General features: G+C 45.6%; 1 protein-coding gene across 1 annotated transcript; it reads right to left on the bottom strand.

Moving 5' to 3' along the window:
• Window positions 1–2,141: 2,141 nt before the first annotated feature.
• Window positions 2,142–5,300, bottom strand: LOC133569665 (uncharacterized). The gene has a single exon (XM_061922175.1). The coding sequence runs from the start codon at window positions 5,246–5,248 to the stop codon at window positions 2,279–2,281; it is 2,970 nt and encodes a 989-aa protein (XP_061778159.1). The 5' UTR covers window positions 5,249–5,300; the 3' UTR covers window positions 2,142–2,278.
• Between the last annotated feature and the right edge of the window lie 18,103 nt (window positions 5,301–23,403).

A 23,403-nucleotide genomic window follows, 5' to 3' on the forward strand; every position in this document is an offset into this window, starting at 1 on the left:
GCTACATAAAACAAGAATGGGAAAGAATTCCACTTTCAAAGCTTCAGCAATTAGTTTCCTCAGTTCCCAAACGTTTATTGAGTGTTGTTAAAAGAACAGGTGATGTAACACAGTGGTGAACATGCCCTTTCCCAACTACTTTGGCACGTGTTGCAGCCATGAAGTACTAAGTTAATTATTATTTGCAAAAAAAAAAAAATAAAGTTTATTTTTTGAACATCAAATATCTTGTCTTTGTAGTGCATTCAATTGAATATGGGTTGAAAAGGATTTTCAAATCATTGTATTCCGTTTATATTTACATCGAACACAATTTCCCAACTCATATGGAAAAGGGGTTTGTACATTTAAACCAGTGTGAGTGGCACTGGGATAAGGTGGTGTCTTGCCCAAGGACTGAATTGCAATGACTAGGATAGCGGAAGCGGGGATCGAACCTGGAACCCTCGAGTTGCTGTCACGGCCACTCTACCATCTGAACTCTACCGCCCCATGTGGACTTGGGCAAACGTAGAAGTAGACTAAGAATGGGAAGTGATACGATTGTTCCGGTTCCGATTCCACTTTCGATTCTGCTTGACTATTCGGTTCCTTAACGGTTGTCTTATTTACTTGGAAAAAAAAATACAAAATAGGGTAGATTAGCATTGATTTTGTTGAGTTTAAAGGGAACATGAACATACAAAGCCTACAGTGAGGGAGCAGATCGGCGACGGCCTCTTCGTCAGCAGTGGCGAGAGAGCTGCGCTCGTTAAGCCGTAGTGGTCTTTGTTAGCCATGGGATGCAGGGTAGACCCGCAGGAGAGCCCACTGATGCTTTTTAAGATGAATCGGGCGGGTTCGACTCGACTGTTGTTGTACTGCCAGCTGTTTCGTAGGCCAAGGACGCTTTGTCGGTGTTAGCGGGAAGTTTCTCCCGTTGTTCTCGTCGCACGGGAGGAGGCAGGAGGACGTGCCCATGAAAAGGCGACCTCTCAGCACCACTCTGGAGCCCGTTGTGGTCGCCTCACGGAGCCAGGTACGCACTAGTCATGAGCAACGCCACTAAAATTCTAACCCATCCAGCAAAATTCAGGCTGGGATCGGCGATACGGATCTAAAAGTTTCTGTAAAACTTCAAACGTTGGAGTTATTCCGCACTGAATGTTATCTTATTCAAATTCAACTCTGTATGTTGTGTCTCCAAATAGCCTAAAATAAAAGTACTCACACAGTTGTTTTATAAATGGAGTGCCTTGTCACGACGGGGTCTCACGATTCAGTCTCCCGAAATGCAGCAGGAAATCCGGAGGCAAGGTGCAGGTGAGACAATGCAAAAATTCAAAATGACCCAAAAGCGTGCCGATAGCTTGGGCGCTATGGCAAAGCTTCGCACAGGAACAGGAATCAAAGATCGTAGAAATATTTACCGTAACGTGTTGTATGGAAGCAAATAGTAGACGTTGTCACTGTAGTGCAAACATGAAATACAGCGTGAGCGGGGCAAAATACGGGAATACGTAGCTGTCTGATTAGTGCCCGGCAGCTGGTGAGCGTCCCGGACACTAATCAGAGGCAGGTGAAACTAGTCAGCACCCATGAAAACCAAAACACACAAACTCAAGGGTGCTAAAAACAGAACTGAGGGAGTCAAAACTGAACCAAACATGAGCCGGGCAACGGATCATGACATGCCTCATTTTAATTGCCGGTTGTTGTCTCTTGTTTACGCATTACTTACTTACCTAGGTGGAAATAAAAATAGTTCCCACCAATCATGTGTAATTTACACAATATCAAACAAATGGAGTTATTCTGCACTGAATGTTATCTTATTCAAATTCAACTCTGTATGTCGTGTCTCCAAATATCGTACAAAAAAAAATACTCACACACTTGTTTTATAATACGGAGTGCCTTGTCACGACGGGGTCTGGCATTTTACTGCGCAGATCAGTCTCCCAAGATGCAGTAGGATTTCTGAAGGCAAAGTGCAGGTGAGACAATGATTTATTGTACATGCAACTTGCAAAAATTCAAAAAGACAGAAAAGTGTGCCGATAGCTTGGGCGCTATGGCGAAGCTTAGCACAGGAACAGGAATCAAAGATCGTAGAAATACTTAACGTATTGTGTTGTATGGAAACAAACTGTGTACATACATCTACTGATGCCTCTGGACACATCTTCAGTGATGTGCCTGGAATCATCGGGTGTTTCGGGTCTTTCAACATCATACACCCTCCTCCAGGTGACCCAGCAGGGGCTGATCAGACCCCAGCTTGTGTCCAGATGGCTAGCTAGCTACCATGACTCCATGGCTCTCCCCTTTTGAGCCACAGCCATCTTGATGCCCTCTCTGCCGCATCGGTGGTACTGCGGATGGCTCTCCTCCTTCTCTCTCCCTCGATGCCCAAAGTGCTGAAGGCTCTGGTCAAGGAGCGGGCTGCAAAACCCCTGCATCCAACCTCAACTGGGAGGCACCTCACTCTCCAGCCAGCCTGCTGACAGTCACTGACCAGTCCCGCGTACTTGGAGAGCTTCCTCTCAAAGGCTTCTTCCAGGCGGTCTTCCCATGGGACGGTCAGCTCCAGCAGCACTACCTGCTTGGTGGACTCAGACACGAGGACAATGTCTGGTCGCAGGGTGGTGACTGCAATGTGGCTGGGGAACTTCAGCTGATGTTCAAGGTCCACCAACAGCTGCCAGTCTCTTGCAGAGGTTAGAATGCCCGCAGAAGTTTTTCTGGCAGGGGTTGGCTGCTCCCCAGCTCTGACAAAGGCGATGATTTTCTTGGATGGTCGGAACTGCTTCGCCCACACAAGTCCTGCGCTGATGGTTTCAGCAATGGTCTTAAGGACTTGGTCATGCCTCCAGCGGTACCGACCATCTCCAAGTGCCCTGGTGCAGCAGCTGAGGATGTGTTCCAGGGTTCCTCGCTTGGAACACAATGGGCATGCTGGTGTCTCTGCTATGCCCCATGTGTTCAGGTTAGATGGGCTTGGAAGCACATCGTACACTGCCTGGATGAGGAATTTAATGCGGTGGGGCTCGGCTTTCCACAGCTCGGCCCAGGTCACTTTCCTCTCAACCGCATTCTCCCATCTTGTCCAAGCACCCTGTTGCTTCAATCCCACTGCCTTGCAAGTTCTAATTTCCTCCACTGCAGCTCTCACCTCCTCCTGAACAAGGCAGCGCCCTTCCTTCCCGCTGGTTTTCAATTGGGGAATTGGAAAGGAGCCTAGCCCAGCTCTGCCTCGAGTGACCACTCCCACCAGGCTTCTTTGAGGCAGCCTTGCCTCTGCCTCTTGAACTGCATCCTCAGCCCTCCACTTCCTACCAGTCCTCACTTGGATCCCTGCTTTAGCCACCTTCGGATCTCGTGAGTCCCTGAGCTGAACCACTTCTCTGGCTCTTGCTACCTTGAACTCTTCCTCCAAGGATTTGAAGGGCAGTTGCAGTTTGTTGGTGTTCCCGTAGAGTGCGAGGCTGCTCAGGCTCTTTGGTAATCCCAGCCATCTCCGGAGGTGGCTACTGACCCTCCTCTCTAAGGTCTCCACTGTTGAGATGGGGACTGCATAGACAAGGAGGGGCCACAGGATCCTGGGAAGAATGCCATGTTGGTAGACCCAGGCTTTGAACTTTCCAGGTAGGCCTGACTTGTCCACGGATTTCAGCCAGCCATCCAACTCAGTGCAGGTCGACTGGATAGATGTGGTATCTCTCAGAGAGCTGTCAAAAACCTTGCCCAAGCTCTTGACTGGCTTCTCTGTGATGGTTGGAATGGCTGTGCCTGTGATGTTAAACCGGAACTTGTCTTCCACCTTCCCTTTCCTCAGCACCATAGACCTTGATTTGGCTGGCTTGAAACGCATCCGGGCCCACTCCATCACCTTTTCGAGTCCCTTCAGAATCCACCGGCAGCCTGGGACTGATTCTGTCATGACAGTGAGGTCATCCATGAACGCCCTGATGGGTGGTTGCCGTTGTCCGGATTTCGATAGAGGCCCTCTGCACTCTGGCTCAGCAGACTTGGTGAGCATGTTCATGGCCAGGGAGAATAGTGTCACAGAGATAGTGCACCCTGTGATGATACCGATCTCCACCTTGTGCCAACGAGATGTTATTGCTCCCGAGGAGACCCTCATCCTGAAATTGGTGTAGTAATCAGCAATGAGGTCTCTACATCTGCTGGGGACATGATGTTTTGTTAATGTGAGCTGAACCAGCTTGTGGGGAATGGAGCCGAATGCATTTGCCAGGTCAAGCCAAAGCACTGACAGGTCGCCCTTGTTCTCTCTTGCCTCTCGAATGAGCTGTGTCACTACACCGGTATGCTCCAGACAGCCTGGCATTCCTGAAATGCCTCCCTTCTGGACAGATGTGTCGATGTAGGTGTTCTGACCCAGGTAGGTACACAGCCGTTTGGAAACAGTGCTGAAGAATATCTTTGCCTCGACGCACAGCAGGGAGATGATGCGGAACTGGTCTAGCTGGGTGGAGTTTTCCTCCTTCGGGATCCACACCCCTTCAGCTACTCTCCATTGTTCTGGGATCCTCCCTCTTCTCCAGAAGACTCGCAGGATTTTCCACAGACGCAGCAGGATTTTGGGACAGTTCTTATACACTTTGTATGAAGTGCCACTTGGTCCTGAAGCAGAGCGTGCCCTTGCTCTGCGGACAACCTCCCTGACTTCCTTTAGCTGCAGTTCTGACATGTCAAACTGCACCTCCGGTTCAGGGGGGTCTATGAGGATGTTACACTCTCCCAACTCCTGCTCTCTTGCGGGGTCGCTGTACGTCTGCTTCAGATGTTGGTCTATGTCTTCCTGCGAGGAGGCAAGTTTACCACTGCGCTTCTGCCCCAACAAATCCTTAGTGAACTTGAAGGGGTTGGAGATAAAGGCAGCACGCTTGCGTGCCCTCTCACGGCGTCGCCTCCGATGCCACTCAGCCCGGCGAAGAACCCTGATCTTATTCCGCAGGATGCACATTAGCTGGGCCAGGCCAATACGTTCCTTATCTCCGGCCTTCTTGTATTGGGACTTCAGTGCTTTCATCTCCTGCCTGATGTTGTGGATCCTCACAGCTCTTTGATTCTTTGAGTACGTTGTTCCGGAGCTTTTCTTCTCCTCCTCGCCGAATCGTTCAGCAGCGATACTGACAATGATTGTTGTCATAGCTTGGAGCTTCCCGTCAGCCTCTCCCTTTACCGTTGCCTCCAGAATTTGGTCGACATCGTCATCGAACTGCTTCCACAATGAGGTCATGCTAGCTGCTGGCCATTTGATCCGCCTCCTGTCAGATTTGATGCTCAAGGGATTAGTTTCCAACACTTGGAGGTTCCGGGCACTATGGGGTGACTCCGGGCCTATAAATAGTAGATGTTGTCACTGTTGCGTAGTGCAAACAGGAAATACAGCGTGAGCGTGGCGAAAAAAGGGGATATATAGCTCTCTGATTATTGCCCGGCAGCTGGTGAGCGTCCCGGACACTAATCAGAGGCAGGTGAAACTAGTCAGCACCCATGAAAACCAAAACACACAAACTCAAGGGTGCTAAAAACAGAACTGAGGGAGTCAAAACTGAACCAAACATGATCCGGGCAACGGATCATGACATGCCTCATTTTAATTGCCGGTTGTTATCTCTTGTTAAAGCATTACTTACTTACCTAGGTGGAAATAAAAATAGTTCCCACCAATCATGTGTCATTTAGACAATATCAAACAAATGGAGTTATTCTGCACTGAATGTTATCTTATTAAAATTCAACTCTGTATGTTGTGTCTCCAAATATCCTACAATAAAAATACTCACACACATGTTTTATAATACGGAGTACCTTGTCACGACGGGGTCTCGCATTTTACCGCGCGGATCAGTCTCCCAAGATGCAGCAGGATTTCTGAAGGCAAAGTGCAGGTGAGACAATGATTTATTGTCCATGAAACTTGCAAAAATTCAAAAAGACAGAAAAGAGTGCAGATAGCTTGGGCGCCATGGCGAAGCTTAGCACAGGAATCGGAATCAAAGATCGTAGAAATACTTACCGTAACGTGTTGTATGGAAGCAAATAGTAGACGTCACTGTTGCGTAGTCCAAACAAGAAATACAGCGTGAGCATGGCAAAATACGGGAATACGTAGCTCTCTGATTAGTGCCCGACAGCAGGTGAGCGTCCCGGACACTAATCAGAGGCAGGTGAAACTAGTCAGTACCCATGAAAACCAAAACACACAAATTCAAAGAGGCTAATAACAGAACTGAAGGAGTCAAAACTCAACCAAACATGATCCGGGCAACGGATCATGACATGCCTCATTTTAATTGCCGGTTGTTGTCTCTTGTTTACGCATTACTTACTTACCTAGGTGGAAGAAAAAATAGTTCCCACCAATCATGTTTCATTTAGAAAATTAATATCAAGCAAATGGAGTTTTTCTGCACTGAATGTTATCTTATTCAAATTTAACTCTGTATGTCGTGTCTCCAAATATCCTACAATAAAAGTACTCACACAATTGTTTTATATAAAATGGAGTGCCTTGTTCCGACAGGGTCTCGCATTTTACTGCGCAGATCGATCTCCCAAGATGCAGCAGGAATTCCGGAGGCAAGGTGCAGATGACACTAATCAGAGGCAGGTGAAACTAGTCAGCACCCATGGTAAACAAAACACACAAACTCAAGGGTGCTGAAAACAGAACTGAGGGAGTCAAAACTCAACCAAACATGATCGGATCATAGCATGCCTCCCTATGTCTAGCCTTAAACGATTACAGTTTACTACAAAATGCGGCAGCTAGACTTTTGACAATCCATCCATCCATCCATCATCTTCTGCTTATCCGAGGTCGGGTCGCCGGGGCAGCAGCCTAAGCAGGGAAGCCCAGACTTCCCTATCTCCAGCCACTTCGTCTAGCTCTTCCCGGGGGATCCCGAGGCGTTCCCAGGCCAGCCGGGAGACATAGTCTTCCCAACGTGTCCTGGGTCTTCCCCGTGGCTTCCTACCAGCTGGACGTGCCCTAAACACATCCCTAGGGAGGCGTTCGGGTGGCATCCTGACCAGATGCCCGAACCACTTCATCTGGCTCCTCTCGATGTGGAGGAGCAGCGGCTTTACGTTGAGCTCCTCCCGGATGGCAGAGCTTCTCACCCTATCTCTAAGGGAGAGCCCCGCCACCCGGCGGAGAAAACTCATTTCGGCCGCTTGCACCCGTGATCTTATCCTTTCGGTCATGACCCAAAGCTTATGACCATAGGTGAGGATGGGAACGTAGATCGACCGGTAAATTGAGAGCTTTGCCTTCCGGCTCAGCTCCTTCTTCACCACAACGGATCGATACAACGTCCGCATTACTGAAGACGCCGCACCGATCCGCCTGTCGATCTCACGATCCACTCTTCCCCCACTCGTGAACAAGACTCCTAGGTACTTGAACTCCTCCACTTGGGGCAGGGTCTGCTCCCCAACCCGGAGATGGCACGCCACCCTTTTCCGGGCAAGAACCATGGACTCGGACTTTTGACAAGAACAAGAAAATTAGATCATATTATATATGTTATTACTGGTTCACCTGCACTGGCTTCCTGTGTACTTAATATGTGACTTTAAGGTTTTACTACTTACGTATAAAATACTTCACGGTCTAGTTCCAGCTTATCTTGCCGATTGTATTGTACCATATGTCCCGGCAAGAAAAATGCGTGCAAAGAACTCCGACATATTAGTGATTCCCAGAGCCCAACAAAAGTCTGCGGGCTATAGAGCGTTTTCTATTCGGGCTCCAGTACTCTGGAATGCCCTCCCGGTAACAGTTCGAGATGATACCTCAGCAGAAGAATTTAATTCCCATCTTAAAACTCATTTGTATACTCTAGCCTTTAAATAGGCCCCCTTTTGAGACCAGTTGATCTGACGTTTCTTTTCTTTTCTCCTCTGCCACCGCTCTCCCTTGTGGAGGGAGGGGGGACACAGGTCCGGTGGCCATGGATGAAGTGCTGGCTCTCCAGAGTTGGGACCCGGGATGGACCTCTCGCCTGTGCATAGTTTGGGCTGATCTCTTCTGCGCTGCTGACCCGTCTCCGCTCGGGATGGTCTCCTGCTGGCCCCACTATGGACTGCATTCTTACTATTATGTTAGAGCCACTATGGACTGGACTTTCACAATATTATGTTAGACCCACTCGACGTCCATTTCTTTCGGTCTCCTGTAGAGGGAGGGGGGTTGCCCACATATGCGGTCCTCTCCAAGGTTTCTCATAGTCATTCACATCGACATCCCACTGGGGTGAGGTTTTCCTTGCCCTTATGTGGGCTCTGTATCGCGGATGTCGTTGTGGCTTGTGCACCCCTTTGAGACAATTGTGATTTAGAGCTATATAAATACAAATTGATTGATTTATTGATTGATTTTAACTGCCGGTTGTTTTCTTGTTTACGCTTTACTTACTTACCTCGGCGGAAGAAAAAATAGTTCCCACCAATCATGTTTCATTTAGACAATATCTTCGTTATTAAGTTACTTTACACTGTGTTGCTGCTGGTGATATACATTATCTCAAATAACCGAAGTATCAAAAGTATTGATAATATTATTTGAAAAGCTATACTATAGCATAAAGATCTGGTATAGGCAAAATCGATATTTTAGAATCGATTCGCACATTACTAGTAAGCGCATGTTGCAGGGAGACCAGACTGCCTAAACGGAAGCAGTTTGAGGGTAATATACTTGTGTCGTAGGGGGCACGCACAACAACTCCAAGGCCAACCTTGTTTCTTGCTGGCCAAGAGAGCCGACAACCAGGAATTCAGCTCGGCCTCCCTCTTCAAAGAGCATTGTAAATATTAAATAAACGTATATAAAACTCAGCTTACAGCGGAGCCAATGGAAGCTCCATTATTTCGCCCATAAAATTCGAGATCCATTCAAAAAGCGCAAACAACACTTAATGTACATTTTCTGACTTGAATATCAACCAAGTATTAGTGATATTGTTATTACAAGTGCTAACGCAGACAAACTATTTATAGCGACGACGTAATCACTTCTGTTGGTACCTATGTTTACATCATCGAGTGGTCTGCTGCTTCCTTGTTTATTCTAGATCAGACCTCGGCAATTATTTTGACTCGGGGGCCACTTTTAGTTAAAACAAATGTGTCTGGGGGCCGGTATATATCTATTTTAATAAACGCAAATACAAATCTCACAATATTGCCTGATTGAATGCCAAAAACATTATGACAGACCGTCTTAAAAAAACGTAATGGAATTTTAAATTTGTCTATGAAGGATAAAACACTGAATATTAACACAATATGAACATGACACCACCTTTCGAACAACATATTGAAACACAAAAAACAGTGAAATATGAACATGAAGGGTACCAAATAAACCCACCTACAATCTGATATATCTGATACATCACTAAGCTTTAGATTTGTGTTGTGAAAATCGCCTTCAGCGTCTGTGGAAACGCTTCTTGCCCACACTGCTTGGTGCCTCGTCTGAGCTGCTGTGACGTAGATGACCATATTAACTAATTAGATGCCCATAGTAACTAATTAGATGCCCATAGTAACTAATTAGATGACCATAGTAACTAATTAGATGACCATATTAACTGGTACATCATCCACAAGCGCAGAATCCAAATATTGAAAGACTTTGTATAGTTAAAGACTTACGGTCATTAGAAAACATGACTGCACATCATAATGGCAGCTACACTTTACGTCTTAAAGATAAAAAAAAAAAATTTGGGAATGTCCGGCGGGCCAGATTAATAAGTTTAACGGGCCGCATGTCACCCCCGGGCCTTAATTTGCCAAGCTCTGTTCTAGGTCATAAAACCTGACCCTCACCTGGAATGTAGATGGCTGAGGATACAATCCGAACAAGTCGGGGCATTTTGACCGCCATATGAGACCTGGAACTGGCGAGAACGACACGAAACGCGTTTGTTTCCCCCGCCCCCCACCCTGTTTCTTCGCGAGGATTATGAGACATTCTTCATTTAAATGGGAATATATGAACAACCCAGCAGTCGGCATCTTAATGACAGCAGACATTGTACAGTAAGTGATGTTTTTTATGTTTCTCGGCTCTCATAAAGTCTGTAGTGAGTAATAATCAGGGAAATGTGATGCATTTTTTAAGATACGTACATATCAGATGTTATTATAAATGTGTCTGTTATATACAAACCCCGTTTCCAAATGACTTGGGAAACTGTGTTAGATGTAAATATAAACAGAATACAATGATTTGCAAATCATTTCCAACCCATATTGAGTTAAAAATGCTACAAAAACATATTTGATGTTCAAACTGATAAACATTTTTTTTGTTGTTGAAAATAATCATTAACTTTCGAATTTGATGCCAGCAACACGTGACAAATAAGTTAGGAAAGGTGGCAATAAATACTGATAAAGTTGGGGAATGCTCATCAAACACAGGTGTGCAGGCTAATTGAGAACAGGTGGGTGCCATTATTAGGTATGAAAAAAGCTTCCCAGAAAAATGCCTAGTCTTTCACAAGAAAAGATGGGGCGAGGTACACCCCTTTGTCCACAACTGCGTGAGCAAATAGTCAAACAGTTTAAGAACAACGTTTCTCAAAGTGCAATTGTGAGAAATTTAGGGATTTCAACATCTAGAGTCCATAATCTCATCAAAAGGTTCAGAGAATCTGTAGAAATCACTCCACGTAAGCGGCATGGCCGGAAACCAACATTGAATGACCGTGACCTTCGATCCCTCAGACGGCACTGTATCAAAAACCGACATCAATCTTTAAAGAATATCACCACATGGGCTCAGGAACACTTCAGAAAACCACTGTCACTAAATACAGTTTGTCGCTACATCTACAATGCAAAGTGAAAGCCATTTATCAACAACATCCAGAAACGCCGCCAGCTTCTCTGGGCCCGAGATCATCTAAGATGGACTGATGTAAAGTGGAAAAGTGTTCTGTGGTCTGACAAGTCCACATTTCAAATTGTTTTTGGAAACATTCGACATTGTGTCGTCCGGACCAAAGGGGAAGCGAACCACCCAGACTGTTATCGACACAAAGTTCAAAAGCCAGCATCTGTGATGGTATGGGGGTGCATTAGTGCCCAAGGCGTGGGTAACTTACACATCTGTGAAGGCACCATTAATGCTGAAAGGTACATACAGGTTTTGGAATAAAATATGCTGCCATCTAAGCGCCGTCTTTTTCATGGACGCCCCTGCTTATTTCAGCAAGACAATGCCAAGCCACATTCAGCACTTGTTACAACAGCGTGGCTTCGTAAAAAAAGAATGCGGGTACTTTCCTGGCCGGCCTGCAGTCCAGACCTGTCTGCCATCGAAAATGTGTGGCACATTATGAAGCGTAAAATACCACAGTGGAGAACCCGGGCTGTTGAACGACTGAAGCTCTACATAAAACAAGAATGGGAAATAATTCCAATTAGTTTCCTCAGTTCCCAAACATTTAGTGAGTGTTGTTAAAAGAAAATGTGATGTAACACAGTGGTGAACATACCCTTTCCCAACTACTTTGGCCCGTGACCATGAAATTCTAATTTAATTATTATTGGCAAAAAAGAAAATAAAGTTTTTGAGTTTGAACATCAAATATCTTGTCTTTGTAGTGCATTCAATTGAATATGGGTTGAAAATGATTTGCAAATCATTGTATTCCGTTTATATTTACATCTAACACAATTTCCCAACTCATATGGAAACGGGGTTTGTACTTACATCATGTATATGAAACCCTAATGGAGGTGTTTGGATATTTTTTACAGGGGTTTTATAGGCAGAATTGAACAGCGACCATAGGCTTTTTTGGTCAAATGTATTTAATATTAAGAATGCATTAAAAAAATACATCCGTAGTCATGTCTTTCATAATGACTGTGAATGATAGGCCAATCTCCCAAAAAAATAAGTGCAGTTCTCCTTTTAAAGGACAAAAAGATGAACAATCCATGATGGCAAAAACATGGTTAATTGGAGAACAGCTTCAGGTGCCCCAATTGGTGAGTAAAGATTCATTAGGAGGAAACACAAAAAAGACCAGTCGTTAGAACAAAATAAAAACACAACCTTGAATTTCTCTGATTAAACACACAATCCCAGCCTCCACCGACACTCTGCATGCACAACAACAACAACAACGAAAAAATCCTCCCTGCTTTCACTCGACTGTGGAGTGAAGTGGAGCGTGTTGCCGTCGGCTGCATCAGTCATGGTGATGTGGAACGACACCAGCTGGGGCTCGCAGTTAGCAGTCGCTGAATTGGATTGTTTGGCCTGAAGACCACGTTCCTGTGTCCCACAGTGTTTACTTGACCACGGATTAGGACACAAACACAGACAAAACATCGGAGATAATCACCTGAAACTACGACGTACAGTCAGGAGATCCCCGGTATTTGAGGGGGTTACATTCCAAAATACGTAATGCAGTTTCTTCCGTAAATCCCTGGGTTGCATTTTAGGCATCTCTGCTTTTGCAGGTCTTGGTTAGGGCTTATTGTACACAGCGTGGTGTCTATTTGTGCTCGTTAGAGTCCCGCTGTGGGCGAGCGATGGTGTTTGAGGGGACAGGGCATGTGTTGCTGGTTGACACTAGAAGACCCAGGGAGCAGCCATTTGGCTTTTCTGCCTACAAAACCCACAGGTCAGCTGATCGGCTGGAAGGCCCTCCTTTTGTTATGTAAATAAATAGTGATTAGTGAGTCGTCAGTGAGTCAGGTTGGTCAACGGCCACAAAACTAGTCGGGGTGGTTGGAGTCACATGAGCCATTATGGCCACATTGGTTATTAGCATGGCAGTGCCCCTTGGGTGCGTTCCCTGAGGACATCTGAGAATTGAGGTGTGAATGTATTTTGTCTTCTGCTTAAAGGTGACCTGAGGAGTCGATCAGAACCTGGCACAGCTCAAATCCAAAACTGGTATTTTGTAATCAGACATATAATATCATATCTCTGACATAACATCACATTACAGTATGGGCAAACAGCAACAGTCAGTCTGGTTATCTATGAGTTGAAACCGGGAGAGACAAGAAAAGAGAAAATAGAGGGAAAGAGCAAAACGGGCAAAACAATATCCATCCATCCATCCAACATCTTCCGCCTATCCGAGGTTGGGTCGCGAGGGCAGCAGCCTAAGTAGGGAAACCCAGACTTCCCTCTCCCCAGCCACTTCGTCTAGCTCTTCCCGGGGGATCCCGAGGCGTTCCCAGGCCTGCCGGGAGACATTGTCTTCCCAACGTGTCCTGGGTCTTTCCCGTGGTATCCTACCGGTTGGACGTGCCCTAAACACCTTCCTAGGGAGGCGTTCGGGTGGCATCCTGGCCAGATGCCCGAGCCACCTCATCTGGCTCCTCTCGATGTGGAGGAGCAGCGGCTTTACTTTGAGTTCCCCCCGGATGGCAGAGCTTCTCACCCTAAGGGAGAGCCCCGCCACCCGGCGGAGGAAACTCATTTCGGCCGCTTGTACCCGTGATCTTATCCTTTCGGTCATGACCCAAATCTCATGACCATAGGTGAGGATGAAAACGTAGATCGACCGGTAAATTGAGAACTTTGCCTACCGGCTCAGCTCCTTCTTCACCACAACGGATCGGTACAACGCCCGCATTACTGAAGACGCCACACCGATCCGCCTGTTGATCTCACCATCCAATCTTCCCCCAATCATGAACAAGACTCCTAGATACTTGAACTCCTCAACTTGAGGCAGGGTCTCCTCCCCAACCCGGAGATGACACTCCACCCTTTTCCGGGCGAGAACCATGGACTCGGACTTGGAGGTGCTGATTCTCATTCCGGTCGCTTCACACTTGGCTGCGATATACAATATACAAAATGCAATATACAAATTGTAAAAATTTAACAAATCAAATACGTTTCTGGTGTATCTCAGTTTGAAAAAAATGTTACATAAAATAAATCATTATCTTGTACAGATATCAACTTGATGAGCAATTCTGTAAAACTGGTGGGGCTACCACCGATCGTTGGGGGCGGCCGGTGGGAGGAGGCAAGAGAGTCGCAGCTGCCTCTTTGACAGGTGCAGGAGGAACGACGCAAGCTCTCCGCTCATGTCTATGGTAAGAAACGACTTATTACCAATATTTTCTCACCGACACCTGCCGGTTGACATGTGGTAGGGAACCATGTTCGTTTGACCACTCTGTTCCATAGTAAAGCTTCACCGTCATCTTTCGGGAATGCAAACAAGGAAACACCGGCTGTGTTTGTGTTGCTAAAGGCGGCCACAATACACCGCTTCCCACCTACATCTTTCTTCTTTGACGTCTCCATTATTAATTGAACAAATTGCAAAAGATTCAGCAACACAGATGTACATAATACTTTGGAATTATGCGATGGAAAGACACGACTTATACCGCAACGTTTTAGCATGATACTTCCGCGCAAAATTTGAAATTGCGATTTAGCAAACTAAAAGGGCCGTATTGGCATGTGTCGCAATGTTAATATTTCATCATTGATATATAAACTATCAGACTGCGTGGTGGGTAGTAGTGGGTTTCAGTAGGCCTTTAAGTACAGTGTTGTGTTTACATGCTGCAGGGGTTTATGCAGACATTCCAAAAAAACTACTTTTGTCAGAAGTATGACAGAACTGTTTTTTTTTGCACAAAGGCAATAGCAAGCTGTGTTCATGTTTCGATTAAACTACTCGAATTTGGCATTTGCTTGAATGGCTCACTGGTCTCTCTGGGAAGCTGACGCGCAAGCTGCTAATTGTTCCACAGTGTTTACCAGTTTGCCATCTATTGTCTCCACCAACAATTAGACTATAATTGGGGTGACGGTGAAGCCAAGCTGTTACATTAAAGTTGTCGTTATTAAGGTTTTGTGCAGAAACAGACAATGATCTTTGTGACAGAAGTAGTGTTGTCCCGATACCAATATTTTTGTACCGGTAACACAATTATTTTGATACTTTTTGAAATTAAGGGAACAACAAAAATGTCTTTATTTTAACAGAAAATCTTGGGGTACATATGTTTCTTATTGCAATGAATTCCTTAAATAAAATAGTGAACATACAAGAAAACTTGTCTTTTATAGTTGTGATCAAAATTATTCAACCCCCAAACAATTTTGGTGTTTTAGCAAGTTGGACATTTATTCCGTATTTTGTTTATAGTCATATCAATAATGATGCATTAAATACACAAATGCAACTTGAATTACAACATTATATTTTGTAACATACCAAACAGTGTCATTTCTCTTAATATCTCATTGACAAAATTATTCAACCCCTTGAAGATCATAACTCTTAAGAACATAATTTGAATAAGGTCTTTTCAATCAGGTGTTGAAAACACCTGTAGATGTGATTAGAACCATAACGAGCAACAATTAAACTGATTGAAAAAGACTGTGACGCTCAGCTTTTTGTAGATGGTCAATGGTGTATTTGCAACATGGTGAAGTCCAGGGAGTGGTCAAAGAAGTCCAGAGAGGAGGTCATTTCTCTTCATAAGAAAGGATATGGATATAAGAAAATAGCAAAGACATCACACATTCCAAGAGACACAGTTGGGAGCATAATTCACAAGTTTAAAGCTAAAGGCACAGTGGAAACACTACCTGGGCGTGGTAGAAAGAGGATGCTGTGTGCAACTGCTGTCCGGTATTTGAAGCGTACAGTGGTGAAAAAAACCCAGGAAACAGCTGAGGAACTACAACAGGACATTGCAAAGGGGGGAACACAGGTTTCGTCCCAGATAATAAGGCGCACACTACGAGATGAAGGCCTCCATGCCAGAACTCCCAGGCGCACCCCACTTCTGACTACCAGGCACAAGGAAAAATAAACTTCAGTATACCAAAAATCATCTGGACAAACCCCAAAGGTTTTTGGAAACTGTTCTATGGCGTGATGAGACAAAACTAGAACTCTTTGGGCCTATGAATCAACGTTATGTCTGGAGGAGAAAAAATGAGGCTTACAAAGAGAAGAACACCTTGCCTACTGTTAAGCATGGTGGGGGGTCAATCATGCTCTGGGGCTGTCTCTCTGCCTCAGGTACCGGGAATCTCCAGCGCGTTCAAGGCTTATGAATTCTATTTCCTAGCAGGATATATTAGCTGCAAATGTCATGAAGTCAGTGACGAAGCTGAGGCTTGGAAGACGTTGGACCTTCCAACAGGACAACGATCCCAAGCATACCTCCAAATCCACATCAGAGTGGTTGCAGAAGAAGGGCTGGAAGACTCTGGAGTGGCCTTCACAGTCGCCAGACCTAAATCCTATAGAAAAGCTGTGGTGGGACTTGAAGAAGGCAGTTGCAGCACGCAAGCCCAAGAATATGAATGAACTGGAGGCCTTTGCCCAAGAGGAATGGGCTAAAATACCTGTAGATGGTTGCAAGAAGCTTGTGTCCGGTTATGTATCACGTTTGAAGGATGTCATTACTGCCAAAGGGTGTTCTACTAAGTACTAAAGATGCATGTAACTAGGGGGTTGAATCAATTTGTCAATGAGATATTAATAAAAATGTCCTTTTTTGGTATTTTGTAAAATACAGTGTTATAATTTAAGTTGCATTTGTCTATTTAACACATCTTTATTTGATATGACTATAAACAAAATACGGAATAAATATCCAACTTGCTAAAACACCAAAATTGTGTGGGGGTTGAATAATTGTGATCACAACTGTAGAAGTAAGCAATCAAAGGCTCCTAATTTACAGTTGCTGCTGACATATGCAGTAACATAAAGTGTCATTTTGTATTTTATTATTTTGTCAAAATTACTAAGGACAAGCAGAAGAAAATACATTTGTTAAAGGGGAACATTATCACCAGACATATGTAAGCGTCAATATATACTTTGATGTTGTAGAAAAAAGACCATATGTTTTTTAACCAATTTCCGAACTCTAAAAGGGTGAATTTGGCGATTGAAACACCTTTCAATTGTTCGCTGTCGGAGCAATGACCTTTCACCCGTGACGTCACAACAGGAAGCAATCCGCCATTTTGTCAAACACATTACACACACCAAGTCAAATCAGCTCTGTTTTTTTCGACTGTTTTTCGTACCTTGGAGACATCATGCCTCGTCGGTGTGTTGTCGGAGGGTGTAACAACACGAACAGGTAACAACACGAACAGGGACGGATTCAAGTTGACTTACGTGGAGTGTTGTAATCAGACATATCATTGGTCACGGCATGCTAAACGATGCTAACATGCTATTTAGGCTAGCTGTATGTACATATTGCATCATTTTGCCCCCTTTTTAGCTATATCTGCATCCAGCCTTTCCCTCCACACACATTTAATGCCAAACAAACATATACCAATCGACGGGTTCAAGTTGCACCAGTGTCAAAAGATGCGAAAGTCCCTTGTTTGTTCTGTTCTGTTTTAGCATCGCTACCGACGATAGCAATGCTACGACAGAGATGGCACAGAGATGTTTGGATATCCTGCAACACTCAAAGCTGTTACGCCTGTTCGGCATTGTGATGCCGGGTTCGATTCCCTCGTGGATGCGTCAACAAGTGAACACAGCATAGGTAAGATATAAACGATTTATTTAACTAAAAGGATCTATGACACAAAACACTGGTGCTAATGAAAGGCAAACCAAAGACGCTAGCATAAAAGCTAGGATATACAAAAATGAGAACTAAACTGGCACATAGACAGATTAAAGAGTAAAACAAAACATACAGCATGAGAGCTGGAATAAACAAATGGCTGAGCGTGAAAAGCTAGCGAGAATATACATACGATGACAGAGTGCAGGCGTAACTTGTTGCGTGAAAGCAAATTTGGATCCCAAACTGAACAACAAAAGATGCAGGCTTATATAAGGTAGGTGATTAGTGAGGACAGGTGTGCAGGGCCGTGAGAAACAGGTGAAAACTGATAAGCTACATGGGTGACCGACTTAAACAGGAAATAATAGGATCAGATGGGGGGTGAAAATAAAAATGGAACAACAATAATATGTGGAGGATCCAAAAAGCGGATCTCAACAGTATCCCCCCCCAAAAAAAGACAGATACCAGATGTCTCAAAACAATAATAAAGAAAAAACTTGAACCCCCTCCCCAAAACCAGAAAGTCCACACACTAAGGGAGGGTGGAGGGAGGCCAGGGTGGAGGGTCGCCAGGTCGCGTGCCCCCGAATCCACTGTGGACAAGTCATGTGGCGGCGGCGGATGGAACGCCGTTGCCAAAAAAGTTTTGGCGGGCGACCTCGAAAAGGCCACATTAGTGGCCGACTTGCACTATGAGGTGCCCGGCGAGGCGGACGACCTCGCAGAGGCCACACCCGTGGTAGACGTGGAGGATGACGCTTCAGCACCGAAGACATGGCAGGCTTGGAAGCAGTAGACGTGGGTGCGGGGACTGCAGCCAAAGCAGGCCCGAGTGCAGCTGGCGAGGATGATGCGGGTGCTGCAGCCGAAGAAGGCGTCATTGGCGGCGTGGAAGCCGCAGGAGTCGTCGGAGGTGTGGAAGCCGCAGGAGTCGTCATTGGTGGCGTGGAAGCCGCAGGAGTCGTCATTGGTGGCGTGGAAGCCGCAGGAGTCGTCATTGGCGTGAATGCAGGCGTAGTCGTCGGTGGTGCTGGCGTGGGCTACAGCCCCAACGTCTGCGCTGATGTGGGCTCCAGCCCCGTTGTCGACGCTGGTGTGGGTTCCAGCCCCGTCGTCGTTGCTGGTGCGGGCTCCAGCCCTGTCGTCGGCGGTGCTTGGCGGCGTGGAGCTGGTACCGGTGCTTGGCGACGTGGAGCTGGTACCGGTGCTTGGCGGCGTGGAGCTGGTACCGGCGCTTGGCGGCGTGGTGCTGGTACCGGCGCTTGGCGGCGTGGTGCTGGTACCGGCACTTGTCGAGGAGCCGATACTGGAGTGGGCTCCAGCCCTGTCGTAGACGCAGGTGTATGCTCCACTCCTGAAGCTGGAGCTGGAGTGGGCTCCAGCTTAGGAACTGGTGCTGGAGTGGGCTCTAGCATTGAGGCTGGTGCGAAAACCAGGCGAGGACTTGGTACTGGCGTGAGAACCAGGCTAGAGTCGATTGCTGGTGCAAAAACCAGGTTAGAGTCGGGTGCTGGTATGAAAACCAGGTTTGAGTCATGTGCTGGTATGAAAACCAGGCTTGGGATGGAACTAGGACAGGGACTATGACAAGGACTAGTACCAAGACTTGGACCAGGACTCGGACTAGAACTTGGACCTGAACTCGGACTACGCGTCAGTCTACGAGTTGATCTACAATGTTGGCCAGAAGTCGGACCAGGACTGGGACTAGGTTTGAACGCCGGTGGCGGAGGGCGCACTGTAGGTAGTGGACTAGCGAGTCGAAAAGTCGGTGGAGGAGGTCTAGGTGGCCTTAGTGGCTTGACCGGGGGAAACACAGGTGGAGGAGGTCTACTAGGAGGAGCTAAGCGGAATATCGGTGGAGGTGGCCTCATAGGAGGTTGCGGTTTGACAGTTAGCATCTGAGCTACTTCCCCACCACAGCAATAGGCCTTAGCCCCTCCCTCCAGACGGGGATCCCAGACCCGTTCCCTATGGTCAGGGACTGACCTTAAGGGAGGGTGGTGGGAGGTTTGGAGGTGGGCAGACTCCTCCCCTTTAAATTGACCAACATTCACTTTTGAAAAAGGAGAAAAAACTCCAGACTTGGCGGGAAACGGGGCTTAAGAGGTGGAGGAAGAAAAGTAGGTAGCTCATGTTGCCTTAGTTTGCATCTAGAAATAACATCTGTATAGAACTTAGTTTAGTCTATGGAGTCCAAAAAATCATAGTCAATATTTGAAACAGGTTGAGAATAACAGTCAACAATATAAAAATCCTCAGAAAAAATATCATCGACAGGGGGCGGTATTGAGTCACCGGGGGGCGTTCCCCAAATGTCTTCCCTATGGCAGTCTGTGAAGGTGTCATGGCGGTTGAAGGAGTGTTTGGGAAATGAACCAAAAGGATTACCAGTCATGAAGGGTGAATCCTGGTCGGAGTGAAGTTGACTGTGTCCATGGGAAGGATGAAGTGGAGTAGGAGCGTTACTGCCGTGAGGGGGAAACCTCCATTGGAATCCACGCCTCTTCGGGGCAGCGCGTGCGGTTTCGGAGGACACCTCTGGCCTACAACGGAGTCTCTCCTTTTCCCACGCCATGAGCTCCAACCACGCGTCTTCATCGAAGGCGTCCTTCCTTGTGTTCGACGCAAAGGAATTATTTTTACTTGCTGGGATCCAACTGTTACGCCTGTTCGGCATTGTGATGCCGGGTTCGATTCCCTCGTGGATGCGTAAACAAGTGAACACAGCAAAGGTAAGATATAAACAATTTATTTAACGAAAAGGATCTATGAAACAAAACACTGGTGCTAATGAAAGGCAAACCAAAGACGCTAGCATAAAAGCTAGGATATACAAAAATGAGAACTAAACTGGCACATAGACACATTAAAGAGTAAAACAAAACATATAGCATGAGAGCTGGAATAAACAAATGGCTGAGCGTGAAAAGCTAGCGAGAATATACATACGATGACAGAGTGCAGGCGTAACTTGTTGCGTGAAAGCAAATTTGGATCCCAGACTGAACAACAAAAGAGGCAGGCTTATATAAGGTAGGTGATTAGTGAGGACAGGTGTGCAGGGCCTTGAGAAACAGGTGAAAACTGATAAGCTACATGGGTGACCGACTTAAACAGGAAATAATGGGATCAGATGGAGAGTGAAAATAAAAATGGAACAACAATAATATGTGGAGGATCCAAAAAGCGGATCTCAACAAAAGCAGATGCAATTCCAATGATAAAGTCAACGAAATCACAAAGGTGAGTTTTGTAGATGTTATTGACTTATGTGCTAATCAGACAAATTTGCGCTCGGCATGACTGCATGCTAATCGATGCTAACATGCTATTTAGGCTAGCTGTATGTACATATTGCATCATATGCCTCATTTGTAGCTATATTTGCATCCAGCCTTTCCCTCCACTCACATTTAATGCCAAACAAACACATACCATTCGACGGATTCAAGTTGCACCAGTTGTCAAAAGATGCAATCTTTCGTTAGAAGGCGATCGCCGAATTCCTCCTCGTTGCCGCTGTCAGTTGTGATATTGCTCATTAGCTTCGGTTTCAATTTCGTTTTCGCCATCTGCCTCCACAATCCAACCATCCGTTTCAATACATGCGTAATCTGTTGAATCGCTTAAGCCACTGAAACCTGAATCTGAATCCGAGCTAATGTAGCTATATCTTTCTGTTCTATCCACCATGTTTGTTTTTATTGGCTTCACGCAGTGACGTCACAGGATAATGGACGGGTGGATATAGCGATGGTGAAAATCAAGCACTTTGAAGCAGTTTTTCGGGATATTGCGTGATGGGTAAAATGTTGAAAAAAACTTTGAAAAATAAAATAAGCCACTGGGAACTGATTTTTATTGGTTTTAACTGTGACAGTTATTTGATGCCGAACCCCAGGATGCAGCGAAGGAGGCAGGCGTTGAATGGGAAAACATGGTTTTAATTGAAATTACTAGAACTAGAACAAACAAAGGGTACAAACAAAAAGCGCGCACATGGGCGGAATAACAAACTAAGGGTCTTTAGCATAGAAGCTAGCAAGAAACAAAAAATGACCTAGCGTGGAAGCTAGCGGGCAGCAAACAGGAAAAACTGGAAATGGCTAATGCTAACAGAAACAGCTTACCGCTACGACGACCAGGACAAAATGTAGCACGCACAGGTAGTAGCTGTAACAAAACGACACAACAAGAGTGACATGTGGCAACAACAATACAAATGACAATACAATGATCCAGCAACTGACACAACACAAAGCAGGTACAAATAGGAGCGGGCTGATTGGCAACAGGTGTGGCCAGGTGCCAATCAGCCGCAGCTGAGGAGGAAGACAGCACTCCGGAAACAAGACAGGAAGCTAAAAAAATAAGAGGACTAGACAATAACTAAGGACAGGAAATACTAAACACAGAGGAAACAGACAAATGCAGAGGAAAAAACTAAAACATAGACAAACTGTCAGGGGAAAGCCTGACATCAACCCTTCTGAAATTGTGATAATGTTCCCTTTTAATTTTTTTGTTCATTTACAGTTAGTTTCCGCTTACTTTCTCTTTTAACATGTTCTATCTACACTTCTGTTAAAATGTAATAATCACTTATTCTTCTGTTGTTTGGATACTTTACATTAGTTTTGGATGATACCACAAACTTGGGTATCAATTCGATACCAAGTAGTTACAGGACCATACATTGGTCATATTCCAAGTCATGTGTCCAGGGACATATTTTCTGAGTTTATCAACATAATATACATTTTTTAAAAACGAAAGAAAATGTTGTGATGCCAAAAAATACTGACGTAATCATAGTAGTATTGACTAGATACGCGCCCGTACTTGGTATCATTACAGTGGATGTTAGGTGTAGATCCACTAATGGCGTTTGATTACATTGTGACGCCAGTGAGCTACAGTGTGTAGTGAAGCATGTTTAGTTATTCCTCATCCTGCAGTGTTGATACTTGTGAGAAACTTACTTTATTTGTCGCCATGGAGACCAGGATTACTTATTTAGAAGTAGCTGAAACACTCGCTTGCTGACAATTGGCACGCTGATCGCGAGTTGGATAACAATATTGTGTGTACACTCCAAGTTCGATACAACACGGTCGTTGGGGTCTTTAAAATAGAGATTGGGTTATGGTTCCAAGATGGTGGCGCCCGGACGGGCTGCAACATCGCGGAACTCTTGCTAAAGATGGAACATTTGGCAGAAATACCGGAAAATTATGCAAACTTCATGTCTGGCTCACATCCTGGTCACTCCGTGATCACGTACGACCGCCAGACACTTCTGGATGTGGACATATCGGGCCGTTTTGGACTGATAGACGCGTGCTTGCTAGACGTGCTAACTAGCATGGGAATACTTTGGCGGCTACATCCAGCGGCCTGTGAAGCAGGGGAGTCTAGTAGAAGCGGGTGCCGTCTACGGAGCAGACGCCAGTGATGTGATCGGAAACGCGGATGTCGAGCGGGGCTAAAAACAAAGCAGAAGGCTAATCCCCACAGAACACCACTTCCCTCCATCCTGAAGCCGGATTTAAATGGAAGATGCGAGACTACTGGTCTGGGTAAGGAGTCAGTTAAATTAGAACAAGTTTTTTCTGCTTTGATTGTTTCAGAGTTGGACATGTATTTTACTGAGGTGGCAAACTATGATGCGTGCAGTTTATCAAAACAACAAACAAACAATCGGAACATGCGTTCTACTGAGTGGGCAAACTATGATGCGTGCGGTTTATCAAAGCAACAATCAAACAATCGGAAAATTCCCGTCGTATCAATTCCTAG

Source organism: Nerophis ophidion, linkage group LG15 (assembly GCF_033978795.1).
Source record: "Nerophis ophidion isolate RoL-2023_Sa linkage group LG15, RoL_Noph_v1.0, whole genome shotgun sequence".
NCBI lineage: Eukaryota > Metazoa > Chordata > Actinopteri > Syngnathiformes > Syngnathidae > Nerophis > Nerophis ophidion.

What these genes read in the sequence shown, in the direction of transcription:
- LOC133569665 (XM_061922175.1), bottom strand. Translation starts at nt 5,248, where the DNA reads ATGACCTCATTGTGGAAGCAGTTCGATGACGATGTCGACCAAATTCTG.